At 45.3% G+C, this 14,614-nt stretch overlaps 1 protein-coding gene and 1 long non-coding RNA gene across 6 annotated transcripts; one reads left to right on the top strand and one right to left on the bottom strand.

Moving 5' to 3' along the window:
* Positions 1-246: 246 nt before the first annotated feature.
* Positions 247-13,908, top strand: slc29a4a (solute carrier family 29 member 4a). Of its 3 annotated transcripts, XM_023831691.2 has the most exons (12): positions 247-428; positions 3,666-3,791; positions 4,774-5,020; positions 5,773-5,904; positions 6,062-6,175; positions 6,965-7,093; positions 7,192-7,266; positions 7,906-8,171; positions 10,331-10,445; positions 11,160-11,347; positions 11,533-11,773; positions 13,309-13,908. In XM_023831691.2, exons 3-12 carry the CDS (start codon positions 4,858-4,860, stop codon positions 13,440-13,442), a joined length of 1,557 nt encoding a protein of 518 aa, XP_023687459.1. In that variant the 5' UTR covers positions 247-428; positions 3,666-3,791; positions 4,774-4,857; the 3' UTR covers positions 13,443-13,908. The 3 variants fall into 3 exon arrangements, with proteins under 3 accessions (XP_023687459.1, XP_023687460.1, XP_023687461.1); XM_023831692.2 differs by lacking the exon at positions 3,666-3,791; XM_023831693.2 differs by lacking the exons at positions 247-428; positions 3,666-3,791 and having other exon boundaries at positions 4,472-5,020; positions 7,906-8,162.
* On the bottom strand, positions 4,360-8,145 carry LOC111854093 (uncharacterized). 3 transcript variants are annotated; one of them, XR_011984659.1, is made up of 4 exons: positions 8,018-8,145; positions 7,638-7,728; positions 6,970-7,473; positions 4,360-4,492 (listed from the first exon to the last, which is right to left on the bottom strand). It is a non-coding gene; the product is annotated as an uncharacterized lncRNA (long non-coding RNA). The 3 variants fall into 3 exon arrangements; XR_011984658.1 differs by having other exon boundaries at positions 4,362-4,492; positions 6,959-7,473; positions 7,634-7,728; XR_011984657.1 differs by having other exon boundaries at positions 4,362-4,492; positions 6,959-7,473.
* Positions 13,909-14,614: the final 706 nt, after the last annotated feature.

The raw sequence follows: 14,614 nt of genomic DNA, 5'->3' as shown, positions 1-14,614 counted from the left end.
CACTGATGAAAAGGAAAGGAATGAAATATCATGAAATCGCTTAAAATAAATGGTCAAAAATGAATTGTAGCCTAAATTAGCATAATATGTTCCATAGCGCATTTGAAAACATCTCCTTGGTATTTATTCTACGCAAATGTACAGGGTGGCTGCTCTATGCGCGGATGAACCCTTTAAAATCTGCCGAAACACTCGTTCCCCCGGTGCTGTTAATACTGTTACTATCTGTGATCGTGAAAACGGGAGGGTGGGAGAGAGGGAAGGCGGTAGTGCACCTTGCTCGAAAGCCGAGCATAGCAGACGAACATTTCCCCGATGGATGGAGGCTGCATCCTGCAGCGAAGATGGCAGATAAGACGCGTCCCCGGCTTTTCTCTTTAATGCAGCCGCATCTTTAGAAAGCGAAAGCGCCGAGGAGTCTGCGGAAGGTAAGACGGGACCTGTTGTGCGCTGCTTGGGTCTCTGACACAATGGAAATTATTTTAAAGGCTAGATAAGGACGCGTCGTGTAGGTAAGTACGAACAGGACGGAGTTAAAATGTGCCATTTGGTCAACTATTCAAACTGCGATGTCTGTGTATTATTTGTTAAACCGAACGCTCAAAAGAAAACAATATCAATAGTTTGTTTTTGATTTTTAAGAAATTAATAAATTTTGTTTTTATGTTACCTGTTAGGAAAAAATACTGTTTTGTTTTGATGAATGTTATAACAACGCAGTTATTTCTCAAAATTATCTAAGCTTCTTTTAATCAAAACTAATTTCATGAATATTCGACTGATTTTAATTTTACTTGACCTTAACAAACCGCTTGAGATAAAATAATCTTTAGTCTTGAGATTTTGAGAAGACTACAATACCATTGAATATTATTGCTATTATTATTATTATTAATAATAATATTATTATAATAACCTTTTACATAAAACATTCGGATAGTTCTTAGGAACATGATGAGCGCCACCCTCCGCTGACAACAGATAAACCTCTTTTTCATCAAACCTAATTTAAAAGATTCATCCTGACTAAGGTACATCACGTACAATACAAGCTTCTCTAGTATGAAAGTACACAGCCTGACTTGGCTGTTGGCAGCAATTTTTTTTTATCCTATTATAGCAACAAATGTTTGCGTCGGTCTTATGTGTGTTTTTTTTTTACCTTGTTTGTTTGTTTGTTGTTAATTGAAGACTGTTTACCATAACTGGTATACTGATAATATAGTTACCAAAACGCATGGCTGTTAGAAGTTTTCTGTCCCACGCCTGGTCGTCATTTTGGCAGGGGTGGGGCATGCTACCAGAACACACCTGGGGCAGCCCCCACGCTTTTCAACACCCCCATGGACAATAACACGTCAAGACCGCCTCAGTTTAGCATTTTCTCCAGACAGCTGGCTGTGCGGCTCGGTCGGTTGTCTGCTTGTATCCCACTCTTATCTTACATGTGCCTGCCATGCCGCCGACTTACAGAAGCCCAGGGAAACAGAAGCTGACATCTGGGCCGGGGGAAAACAATGGACGTCTGCTGCTGAAATGGTTTAGATATAATGTTTTGTCAGTAGCTGGCACATCGGACTCGTTGATGAAACGTGCGGGAAATGCGGTCTCGCTGCTTCACCCGCATGTGCTGCGGTCGGAACACCCGGCTCCGCAATCTACCGGCTCAGTGCTGCGGGGCGAGCATCAGTTGGAATGCATTAAAAAGTCGGATTTTCAGTCTACGTATACGAATACGTGAAAGGATGACAAGGCATACAGTTGTTTTGCGTTTTAATGAAGTGACCATATGCAGGGTCCATGGATCTGCGCCCCAGTCAGTGAGCTATTCGGTTACCATATGCGCCTGTTGCAGGTGTTTTTTTACGCTTGGTTCCCTGCATTTGGGGGGGAAAAAATACATCGCAGACTTCCAGCCATCTCAAAATCGCCTTCAGCGTGCGGTACATTATGCACCATGAAAGAGTGGCATGTCTTTCTGAAAGCGCCGCTCTCGACATCCCCCATCCGTAAATAAAAAGCAAAAGCGACGACAAAAGGCTTTCATAGCGACTCCCAAGCCTGGCTCTGGTGTCCTTTGGTTGGTGCGTTTTTGATCCTGCCAAATAAAACTGAGAGGGAAAGGAAGTTGGGGTCGTTCTACGGCCGGAGGTTTTCACATCTAACGCCAGACGTCTTGCTGTCCGCTGAAAAATTAATTGGGACCGCCTATGTGTCTGAAAATTTCACACCCTCCAGCTGGACGCAATTTCTAGATCTTATGAATAAATAAGAACTACAGGCTTGTCGTTTTATATCACATATATGTGTGTTATATGTATTCATATATTCATAGATTGTATCATATAGACCACCTTGGATGCCAACTTCCATACATGACTTTAATTGAGCAGGGTTATTTCTAGTGAGCTAATTACTGTGGTTTTAATTACGGCCTGTTTAGTTTTAGTCCTGACAAACAGTATAAGTCCATTCAGATAAAACCTTCTCTGGTCTGTTTCCTGGGCAACTGGGTCTAGAGTCCCTGCCCTCAAGGGGGCAGTGTTAGGGTCTAACTTGATGGAGCACTAGCGATTGTTACTAGGAGACTTCCATAAAAAGCTTGACCAGGGCACAGTAAGGGCTCGTTCCTACTATGTGCGTTAAGTTGCACTTTTCATCAACACGCACGTTCTGCGATTCGCCAGAACATCATACATTGCATAGAAAGCTATGTATGATGTCCCCACTAGTGCACTGCGTTGCAGTGCATTTTGAAAACGCACTGCTGCCCACATTTCTGCACACATCGAAAATGAATACAGATGCATTCCAAAGTGTTTGTATGCATGTTTTTTTATTCCCTCTTTTTTCCCATAAACACTCGGGGCAATCATATACATTCTTAGAAACGGCTAATACAACGCAGCATTGAAACCGTGTAAAGACACACAAGAACATGGACAAACAGGAGATGAAAATATGGAGAGAAAAAAACACAGTGCAAAGCATTGCGCCTTTCATTGTGTTTTTTTTTTTTTTGGCATCCCCAGTGTGAACATACAGTAACAAGGTTAAATGCAACACATCCTGGTACCTTGCCATAGCAGCAAGACTCAATAATGAGTAAGAGTGAAGGAGAGCAAGCACTGGTACAACAACAATTAGGCAGCTGTTTGGGAGCTTGGTGGCCTGTCGTGACTTTGCATTCCTATATTTTGCCAAATCGAAAGAGAGGAAGTGGCCGGCTATTCAAGGCTGAGGTGCTCGGGCCTAAAGCAGGGTCCAGAAGACCCAGGTCCTCATCTGCGGTGTGATCTGTTATCAGGGATCTGCTCGACACCACAGTGCAGCAAGCCAGCAGCTGGTCTTGCCTCTGCAGCCGCCTGCCTGTGTCGCAGTTAAATATTGAGAAGGCAGTCAGAAAAGTGAAGCTCAGGCAATTTATCAAAGAGGTGATGGCAGAGTCGCTGTGTGCTTTTTCAATAGCTGGGTCCCGGAAATCCAATTTGAAACACAAAACAAACAGGGAAACAAAAATAGTTTTATCGGAAAAGTGGGACGACTAGCAATGCGGCAGCAGTGTGAGGTTTTTCCCACACATTAAAAAATAAAAGAGAAACACAAGAAAAATTGGAGGCAAATAAGAGAAACCAGAGAAAGCAGGAAGTGCTTTGTGCCTGCAGAGCCCGGGGGTCTCACTGGTGCTGAAGTCGGGAAGGCGAGGCGAGGCGCTGGCGAGAGGGTGGCCCGCTTTCAGAGCCGCGGTCACGCAGAACGCAGGACCCTCAAGGGGAATCCTCTCCTTCAAGGTCTTTCGAGTCCATTCAAAATCATTCCTGTTTTGTTTTTTTTTTGTGTGTATAAGTGCCTGTTCTGCAAAATCAAAAATGTGTGTCTTATGAAACTGGACTATATATAGAGCCCAAGAAGTATATTTGTTAAGCCATGTAAAATATATGTAAATATTCAGCCGGTTTGCCAGCCTGTGTTACAGATGATGCCCCCTGTGCCTGCGGTGGAGGTGGTACAGTGCAGTGTAATGGGATGTGGCAGTAATGTGCACGCTGCAGTTTCCCCTCCGTTCAGTATCGATCGCATTTTGGCCCAGTGCATTTTTACATTTACCATAATGAAGCACACATTATCAAAGGAAGCAAATGAAATGCAGGCTGGAAGGAGCTGACTTGGCGCGACCCACTGTGCCGCTGGCGGGCACCCCTGGCAGGCCTCCTGGCATATTCTGCATGCGGAGCAGACCTCGGTGGTGCGGGGCAGTCCTGTCCTGCCAGACGTCATCAACCCCCCCCCCCCGCTCCCCCCCCTTGCCAGCTGGGCACCTTGCAAATCAAAGGCACCACCTTCTGCCTAGTCTATCACCTCTTTAAAATCCTGTTCTCATAGTTTCTCATAGTGTGGGATCATGATGGAGCCATCGGTCCCTCCAAACGTATGCGCCAGACCTTCCCGATCCCAGCCTCGCCTTGACTCTGACTCCGTTCCGGCAATCTGCCTGAAATGAAGTGAAACTCATCTGAAACATCTGCTGCATAAGAATGCATTATTTAAAGTTTTAAATATTTTAGTCAGAGTTTTATCTAAGACTTCAATGTTAAACATTTAGTATAAATAATTTTTAAATTATAAATATTAATTGGATTATTTAGGATAGGATTAATCTGGCATATTTAAAAAGTGTGGTTTGAAATGTAGTATTTTTTTTAACAGTAATAAAAACCAAAAATAAACGTTCATTAGGATTAAAGTCACTCTTGGCACCCCCCGCTCCCCCAGGAGGGAGGAGGAACTCTCATATTAACATCCCAGGAACAAGCCACGGCTGAGCTGGGCGACAGGGGGGGCCGGGCCGGGTTCAGAATGGCGTCGAATGGCACGGAGAGGCGCCGGCAAGCCACACCCATCACCACGCCGGAGGGAAATGTAGTGATGAGCTTCAGCTTCGAGAGCTACCAGCTGGAGGACGAGGACTTCCAAGCCAAAGACGTTCCCGACAGAGGGATCCTTACCTTTGCAGAGCCGGGTAAGACACCGCCATCATTGTCACGGCCTGGGGGTCAGGGTGGGGCTGCCCTGTGGACTGAATGTGCCCCAGAAGATCAATTTACCCCAGTACCATCGGCCTCTGTAAGATATGGAGCCATTTGTATGGTAATTTGTCTCGGCTTTTGGAGAAAGCTGATCCTCTATCTGCATCTGCTCTCTGAGTCCCCCACGTGCCAGCAGTCAGTCCCAGACTCATCCTCCAGGATCAGAATAAATCAGGGATACACTCTCGCCTGCCATTGCTTTGGGGCTTCAAATACGGAGGCTTGGCTGCTTGTCGGAGCCCTGCGATCATTGTATCGAAGGAGCCACCGTGGGTTTCCTTTGGGTTTTTAACATGGAACAAGCGCCCTAATGGACCAGAGCCATTACCAAAGGAGACCTAGTCAAGTGATTAGGAGTAAGCATACCCTGCTTTTTGAGGCTGTCGTGAATGGCTGCTAGCACTGGGCTCCAAGGCTGAGACTCTACGATGCAGTGGAATAGGGATGGGGGGGTGGGGGTGAGCTGGCTTAAAGAAAACCCCTAACCCATAAGTGGTACTATGGGATATGCGTGAAGTGGCTGCGGTCGCTATAGATGCAGTCTACGCACGCCTATAATCCTGCACAGAGCAGGAGACGGTTCTAACTCTTAAAGGGTCTCCAAGAGGACAAGTAATAAGTCCCCCTCCTCATGCCAGCGAGGGATGCTCCTGACATGCTCCTCCCTCTGATTTACCATGGTAAGTCTTCGAGGAGCCTACACCAGATGACCGGTACCATGGGATATACTTTGCTATGCTGCTAGCCGGAGTTGGATTCCTGCTGCCTTACAACAGCTTCATCACTGACGTGGACTACCTGCATCACAAATTCCAAGGTATGCATCATCCCCTGTGGGCCAGGAGGCTGACGGCATTAGGGTGGGAGGGGGTGAGGGATTTTCTGAAATGTATTGTGAAAAGTGTACAGTTGATGAGGAACTAGTGATGGGCTGTGTTGTGATCTCTCTTCTTGTCCTTCTGCTGGTCCTTCAGGAACGTCTATTGTGTTTGACATGAGTCTGACATACATCCTGGTGGCCTTGTTGGCAGTGGTCCTGAACAATGCCTTGGTGGAGACTTTGGGTCTACACACCCGGATCACTGTGGGTGAGTGATAGGAGACCATCCCCAATATCACGTGCCATTGGAACAATAGTCTGAACGCTTCTTTGCTGCAATGATACCAGCAAGTAGTTGTTTGGTTGACAATTTTGTCAACTCTATGAGTTTATTTATGGGTATCATAAGGAAGTGGGTCATATCAGAGAAGATGTGCTTCCTAATGTTTGAGGGCTTTCAGGAGAATCAAAGAGAGTGTATAAGAATTCAAGCTTAGGCAAGTCCTTCTTGTGTCTTGGGATCTTGAGGAACCCATTGGACTCCATTAATACTGTTTGTCATGGGGGAAGCCATCACTATCAGACTGACCTTTGTCTTCCGAAACAACTCAGGATCAGCTACAAATGGAAGACCTGCTTTTCTTATGTGTGTGAGCCGCAGTTAAGAGAACATTTGGCTGGGGATCGCCGCGACAGCCCAAAAGCAGCTGTATCCAATGGCCTTGATGGAATATCTGAGTTATTAATACTCTCACCAGCGCAGAGAGCATCAAATCGCACACATGGCAGACCAAGACAGTTCCATTAGAGCAGAGATAGAGCCTTAGTTCTAATGAGATCAAAGGATGCGTTTGGAACAAAAAACCCTTTGTGTTTTCCCAAGCAATAACAAAAGGCTTTTGATAATGTAGCCACTCCTGAATTCAGCAGGGTGAATTAAGATGGCCTTTTAAAACACGAGGGACACAGGGACAAATCCCGGGGGTATCTCAGCATGTCTCCACAGGTGACAGAGTGAAGTTAATGCAATCTCCCCCCTCCCCTCGCCTACCTGCAGGCTACCTGTTTGCTCTTGGGCCGCTGCTGTTTGTGGGTGTCTGTGACGTCTGGCTGGAGCAGTTCACCAACAAGCAGTCCTATGTCATCAACCTGGTGGCGGTGGGGGTGGTGGCCTTTGGATGCACAGGTAACCGTGCCTGGGAGCCGGTGCTCAGTCGGTGAACAAGCTTCTCTCCGCACCACCCTGTGCTACTGCTCCTCCATCTCCTCCTCTTTTCATTCCAGTTCAGCAGTCAAGTTTTTACGGCTACATGGGGATGCTTCCAAAGAGGTACACTCAAGGAGTGATGACCGGAGAGAGTGAGTAAGACTCCACCCTTTGCAGGCCTCATCATCCCCCCCCCTCCACCCCCACAGGCTGCCCCTGACCTGCCGTATCTGATCATTAACCACGGATCCAAATGTCAAATCCATGCCGTTTGTAGCAGAGGGATTCTTTAGCCAGCCATGTTGATTTACTGCATCCTTCACAGTTTTAGATTTTATCGGATTGTTTTGCTGTATTTCCTGAAACAAAATATTTCATGTACAATTTGTATTTTTCAGCCACGTTGACTAAGGCCACTGTTTGTCCTGGTTTGTGAGGAACATAGATGCACATAAAATGAAAATAGGAAAGATTTATAGCAAGGGTGTGGATTTGGGTATGGATGACAGGGACACGCACCTACCTATGCCGTGGGAGCGCCGTGTGTGATTAGGGTTGCGGAGTGTTCTGGGCTGATTTGGTCCCTATCAGTGTTGACATCATGAACCAACGTCCTTGATTTATAGAATCACATTTAAAATGATAAAAAAAAAGAAAAATTAAAGGAAAGACAGATATTGTAGTATTTTTTATAGTACTATTATTCCAGAGTCACCTGGTGTGGTACTTAAAATAAACTTCAGTCTCTTATCAGAGATTCACTAATCTAATGTGCTGTCTGCTGCATGCAGGTACTGCGGGCGTCATCATATCCCTGAGTCGCATCTTCACCAAGCTCCTGATCAAAAACGAGAAGAAGAGCACCATCATCTTCTTCCTCATCTCAATCTGCATGGAGCTCACCTGCTTCATGCTGCACTTGCTGGTGCGTCGGACCCGCTTCGTGCAGCACTACACCAGCCTTGCCCGCCAGGGTCTCACCGAGGTCAAAGGTCATACAGACCGGGCCACCGGATACCAGGTCCACCATGACGTCAACGCAGAGGAAGTAAGATTCGTAAGTTTTTCTTTAGGTAGAAAATGCTAAGTTAGCATGATATATTATTAAAGTCAATTTTTAAATTTGGAGTTTAGATAAGTTTAGATTTGGTTATAAAAATGTGATGTAAACTACTTTAGCATCTGCTAAGGAATAAGGGTGTATGTGAAAGAGAAGATGGAGCATCTTTGTAAGGGAGCAGAGTATCTGAGTAGCAGGGTGGACTGTCTCTGTAAGGGAGTAGAATATCTGAGTAGCAGGGCCTCCGCTACCTCTGTAAGGGAGTAAAGTATCTATGTGACAGGGTGGAGTATCGTTATAAGGGAGTAGAGTATCCAAGTGGTTAGATTGTGTATCTTTGTAAGGGTGCAGAGTATCTATGTCACATGGTGATAGTGAGTTGTGTCTAAATGGCAGAGTGGAATATCTTTGTAATGGATTGGCATACTTATCTAACAGGGTGGAGAATCTTTGTAACAGTATTTTTGAGCCAGGGTGGAGTATCTGAGCAATACAGTGAAGTCACAGAGGCTGAGCAGCTAAAATGACTGCAAAATTAAATACAGTAATGCATGGTCTGTAACTCGGCTCTTCCTTACTGGGGGTGGGGGTGAGGGGCATTTATCTGGTAATTTATTGAGGCATGGACGCCAGCTGTGCATCCCCAGCCAAACGCCACGCCCCTGCCAGAGCCCTGCGTCGCCATAACAACAGGGCGGTGTGCAGGCTGTGAGTGCGTCACGAGCAGAGAGGCTGCACGCTGGCTGCCTCGGTCCTTATCATCTATTAGCCGTGATCAGCATTTGCAGCACTACTTGGATCTGTTCAGCTATGACACGTTTATTAAAAAATTAGACTTTAGTGTTGTAAAAATCCAGAAGGCTTTTGGCATGCAAATAGGCCACAATTCCTGATTGAAGCAGGTATAGGGCCCAGGTCACACTACCAGACCCTCCTTTGCAATTTACGTTTTGCTGTGTTATTGTTCTGAATTTCCTGTTAATTGGTGGGTTGGCAACAGAGTTTCCCCTTTTAAAGCTAAAAGTCACATTACCAACCAGACATGGGGGTTGGTTTTCCTTTTCACACGCTGAGGAAAATAATTAGCTTTTACATTGGGCGGGGGGGGGGGATAGATAGATAGATAAATAAACTGCATCATTAATCCAGGCTTTAGAAGGTTATTTTTGAAGGTGTGCATGGACTGAGTGAAAGTGAATTCAAATTTCAACTGAATGACAGCAAAAAATGAAAAAAAAAACAAACTGCCTTTTTATCTACCCTTAAAACCACTAACATCAATTTTGGGCTCTAAGGAATAACTCTGAAATCGGCAGCAGAGAATCCCACTTGTTACTGTGGACTGATTTCAATTACACATGCAGTACAGGGAATTAGAAACATCACAGAATAGAATTTTCTAGCCCAGCCAGGAAGTAAACCATCGATAACTAAACAGAGAAAGCTGGTACTGTGTTCTGGAGCAAAAAAAAAACTGTGTTCCTTCAACAACTAAATAATCCATCACTTGGAAATCTTTCCATCTATCCTCCCTAAAATGGCTGCCTCTTTGACAATTGTGATTATGTGAGTACCAGAGTCTGTTTTTATTCCCTTTTAATATCATTTATCTCAGAAGGTTGTTACGCTTGGTTGATTCTTTGGGTTTACCTTGAAGCATTGCTGTCTCAGTTATTGGCTTGAAACACCCCTCCCCCCCCCAGGCAGTTGTTGAGATTTAGCTGTCAGATAAGCGCAGTACAGCCCAGTGCATGCCTGGCATGAAATAATGTTTTGTTCCTTGGATGTCAGAGGGCACTGTTGTTTGTCTCTCTGCCTTGACAGAGAAACAGCGCTAGTCAGAAATGAGACTGAATTGGAAAGCATCCACAAAAATTAAAGAGGCAAAGGCAGACTCTTGCACGGTTCTTGAAAGGCTTCACCAGTCAATATAATTCTGCTTTACCAGGTTTTTAAAATGGTTTAGCAACTTTGTAATAGATTACAGAAGCACAACCTGGTACTGACTGTTAGTGATGTCATAGAGGGCGGTGCTTGATTACCAGGAGAAAGGAAATGATTGGGTTCAGGCTGGAAGGGGAGGAGCTTCCAGCTGCTTCTCATGGTGGACAGACTTCTGCTTGGAGGATCCAGACCTGTGCTCTCTTTGCTGTTAGGATGATGGGGCCGTGGGTATTCCTTCTGCCGACGGCGAACTGGCTGGCAGCGGGACCTACGTGAGGTTTGACGTTCCCAAACAAAAAATAAAGACAAGCTGGCCTACAGTGAAAGGTAAGCAAAATAGGCATTAATATGACAAATACCAGAGGTCAATATCGCAGGTCCAGCAGTAGCAAGTGGACATTATGGATTTTGTTCCAGTCTGGTGATGGTAAATCCTCCCTCTATGAGATGCTGATTAAATGTATCACATATTTCAGATCACAGTAAACACCATGCTATAGCTGAAGGCTCACCATAGTAATTAAATTAAATTAAACCAGACTAAATAAGAAAAAAGCTACAAGTGCATCCCTTGAATGAATTAGCTATTAACTTAATTTAGATTAATCAATCCTTTAGTTACTTAAACACCAGGGAAATTAAGTAACCTTAGATTAATCGAAATTATGAAGCGAATGAATCATTTTCATCATTATAATGGGCACACAGAAAACATTGTGAAACATATATTTGGCTTTTTAACCATTAAATTTATTCCTGACACAAAATAAATTTTAAAAAAGGAAAATAATGCAGTCTTCAATTAACAAATGTGGTTTAAAGTAATTGAATGGTGCAGTGCATTTAATCAACACATCTGTCAGGGATTATTAATTAAAGATCCCATCTGGATGTTGTGTGTTTCTTGAGACCCTGGAATGTAAAAACATGTAAAATAAAATTAAGACAAAACGTATGAATTATGATTCTATAGGGGCACTACACTTATGTTGTTGTCATGACAACTGGGGGTCTGACCTGCACCCCCTACTGGTGATGCAGACATGATCCTGCACCGCTACGTGGTGTCCCGTGTGATCTGGGCCTACATGCTCTCCATTGCGGTGACCTACTTCATCACCCTCTGCCTGTTCCCGGGCCTGGAATCGGAGATCCGCAACGCAACGCTGGGGGAGTGGCTGCCCATTCTCATCATGGCTGTCTTCAACATGTCAGACTTCGTGGGCAAAGTAAGCGAGGGAGACCGCAGGCAGTGAGGACGCGGAGAAACCGGGATCTTGTAAAAGTAGTTAAGGAGCCAGCTTTGAGTGGGGGGCCTCTGCTGAGCCTTGACTGGGGAGTCACTTATGGGGGGGGGGGGGGTTAGGCCATGAATGGGAGGAGCCTGACTCTCGCCGTCCTCCCGTCTCCCCAGATCTTGGCTGCCGTGCCGTACGACTGGAAGGGCGGCCGCCTGCTGCTGTTTTCCTGTTTCCGCGTGGTCTTCATCCCCCTCTTCATCATGTGCGTCTACCCGGTACAGAGGCCTACGCTCAGCCACCCTGCCTGGCCCTGCCTCTTCTCCCTGCTCATGGGCATCAGCAACGGCTACTTCGGCAGCGTGCCCATGATCCTGGCCGCCCGGAAGGTGCCGCCCGAGCAGAGGGAGCTAGCAGGTGGGCATTTGCACGCCACCCACACTGGGCTCTTCACACTCACAGCTAGTGCACAGGGGAATGAGGTCACAACCTCTGTGTGTCAGTGTCATTTTAATACCTGGTTATTATAGCGAACATGTGCACATTTCCTCAAGCCTCGCATGCGAGGGGCCAAAAGTGAAACGTGCCATATGTAGCTTTGACTTAGTTTACATGCATGTCTGGAAAGCCTAATTTTAAAAACCACCGATGGACTTTCAACTGAGATATCTTTTCCCACCGCAAAAATTTGATTCAACCAGTAGTATCCTGTATATCGTATTGCAGAAGATAACTTTTAAGGAAAACATTTCCTTACAGGCATGAAGAGGTCTATTTTTTATAAATTACGGTTGACAGACTCCTGAGAATTTGGGTGGTGTTTTCTATATAAAGTGGTACCTCGGTTCTCGAACTCACTAGAACTCGAATTTCTTGAAAATCGAACAAACCAGTTTGACCTAGAACTCGATCTGAATATCAGAAATCGAACCGTGAACGCTGACCTAATATAAATTGTACGCGCCAGGAAATGAGTCATACTATGCAATTCTTACTTGAATGCCTTCTTCACAGACTGGACGATTAACCAAATAAAGCAACGCAACATTACAGTTACTAACAATAAATATACCACTAACTTACATGTACTATTAGAGCATTTATGTCATTTATTTAAACTTTATTTTACCAGGTAAATTAACTGAAAGCCAGTTCTCACTGCTTTACGTGATATTCGGGAGGAATAGCAGATTACGCATCGGAATTCCCAAGAGATACAAACGTCATGCGTGTAACTAAACTTTTCAGCCAATAAGGGCATTCACGGAGGTGGTTGCAGTTTGTGCAGCTGGATGAGAGGTCGCAATGCATGTAACCGTAATGCATTGCATCAGGATCAGAATGCGTTGCTTTAAGCCAGCGCTGTAAGCAAGTTGAACGCACATAATGACCGGACTGGGGAAACAAACTGAAATGCAGACTTAATACAGAGGACTAATGACAACAACCAGAAACAGCTGATCACATGGGGATCCCACACGAGGTTAACGAGGGGGCGTGGCACACAGAAGGAGCAGACAATCGGGGCTGGACAGGGGTAATGTTGGGATAAGATCTTTATCGTTTTGGAAGCCATTAAGGAAAAAATGCTGCTCTTGTTTTATCCTGTTCATTTTGGGCTTAAATGCTTAAAAAAAAGAAAAACATCTTTAGGTGTTATTTTGGGGGGGCCGGGAACCAATTAATTGGTTTTCCATTATCTCTTATGGGAAAAATTCGATCAGAACTCGAGCTTTTTAGGATTCGTTCCGGAGTCCGGAACGGATTAAGTTCGAGAACCGAGGTACCTGTGTGTGTGTGTGTGTGTGTCTTATAATAATTTCATGCTGCCTGCTCCATTTTAATGTGGGATTTGGGGTGAAATTTCGGCAGATGCATTACAGGAGGGAACATCACACAAATGTTCACTTGAATTCTTACCTGTCTGAAAAATTCTCTCCCCCCCCCCACAGGGAACACGATGACCGTGTCCTACATGACCGGCCTGATGTTGGGCTCTGCAGTTGCCTACTTTGCCTACAGTTTCACAGCTCAGGGCTCCGCCCCCCACTCAGAAGCACTGCGGAACTTCACCTCAGGTTACTGAGTCAGTCTTCGGACCCCCCCACTGCCCTTTCCAGCCGTGGTATACACGCCGCACTGAGCCCCCCTAGCGCTCACTTGGACTTGATTGTGTAACCGTGCATATTTAAACACGTAAACTCATTGGCGTCGGAGCGCATCCGTACATACGCACACGCGCATCTGCTCTCCTGTAGTACCGCTGCGTCGGACCGCTCTCCAGCCCACGGCGCTCTCTGACATCTGCACATTCCGGTCCTTCCTTTGCCCTACTTCGCCGTTTCTGTTTCATCTGGACACGGGTTTTACAAACCGCTCCCTCCGGGTTCTCCCGGATTAGACTCCAAAAAAAAAAAAAAAAAACAGATACATAAATATATAAATAACGCTGGTATGTGCAAGCTGGTTCTGAAGCTGACAAGAAAGTCGGACCCCTTTCCTCCTCTGGTCTCAAAGTCATCCTGTGTAAATAATAAAACCATCTTTTTGTACTCCTTGGTCTCTGACTGCATGAAGCGTGAGTGTGTTATGCATTATTCTGCACCACGTCTCAGCACCTGCACGCCTTTCATTCATTCATTTAATGAAAGGATACAAAGAAAAAGACTCCCAACAATGTAGGCACCAGACCAGACTAGGAGGTACTAATTCTCTACATCCAAAGGCAGTCAGGACTGACGAGTTGCTGCCGGAATCCGCGCTCTGTGATGGCGAGTCCTGCCTGCCACACTCTTAGGAACTTCATGGATTGGTGATTAAATTCCATAAGAATGAGGATGTGTACAAAGTATATGTACAGCATATCCACATAAGAAGCTTTCTAACTGCCCAACAGGAAACCTGCACCCTATGTCATACTTAGCAGCAGACAGGTATTACTGAAACTAGTTTTATTATTAGTAGTGCTATTTTGCTAGTACAGACGCTCCTCTACTTAAGAACTTTCAACTTACGAACTTTCAGACACGCGAACGAAGAGGACTGTAAATCCAAATTGTGTTCATTGGGCTGCCGTTTCCTATCCGCAACGTCAATTTTTTTCTGTGTGCCAATTCCACCTAGTACAACATCTGGCCGCTACTCCCGCCGCTCAGCAGCGTAGTTCATTGTACTTGCGTATACCCTTAAAATGATGTTGAATAACGACTTACGAACATTTCAAATTATGAACGCCCATTTAGAACGTATCTCATTTGT

This window comes from Paramormyrops kingsleyae, chromosome 22 (genome assembly GCF_048594095.1).
Source record: "Paramormyrops kingsleyae isolate MSU_618 chromosome 22, PKINGS_0.4, whole genome shotgun sequence".
Classification (NCBI taxonomy): Eukaryota; Metazoa; Chordata; class Actinopteri; order Osteoglossiformes; family Mormyridae; genus Paramormyrops; species Paramormyrops kingsleyae.
Note: the sequence above shows the minus strand (reverse complement) of the source record. Positions and strands in the feature narration are given on the sequence as shown.

Coding starts and splice junctions, on each gene's coding strand:
- slc29a4a (XM_023831692.2), top strand. CDS start 4,858: ATGGCGTCGAATGGCACGGAGAGGCGCCGGCAAGCCACACCCATCACC. Junction 7,094..7,191: donor GGTGGCCTTTGGATGCACAG/GTAACCGTGCCT, acceptor TTTTCATTCCAG/TTCAGCAGTCAAGTTTTTAC. Junction 11,774..13,308: donor CGAGCAGAGGGAGCTAGCAG/GTGGGCATTTGC, acceptor CCCCCCCCACAG/GGAACACGATGACCGTGTCC.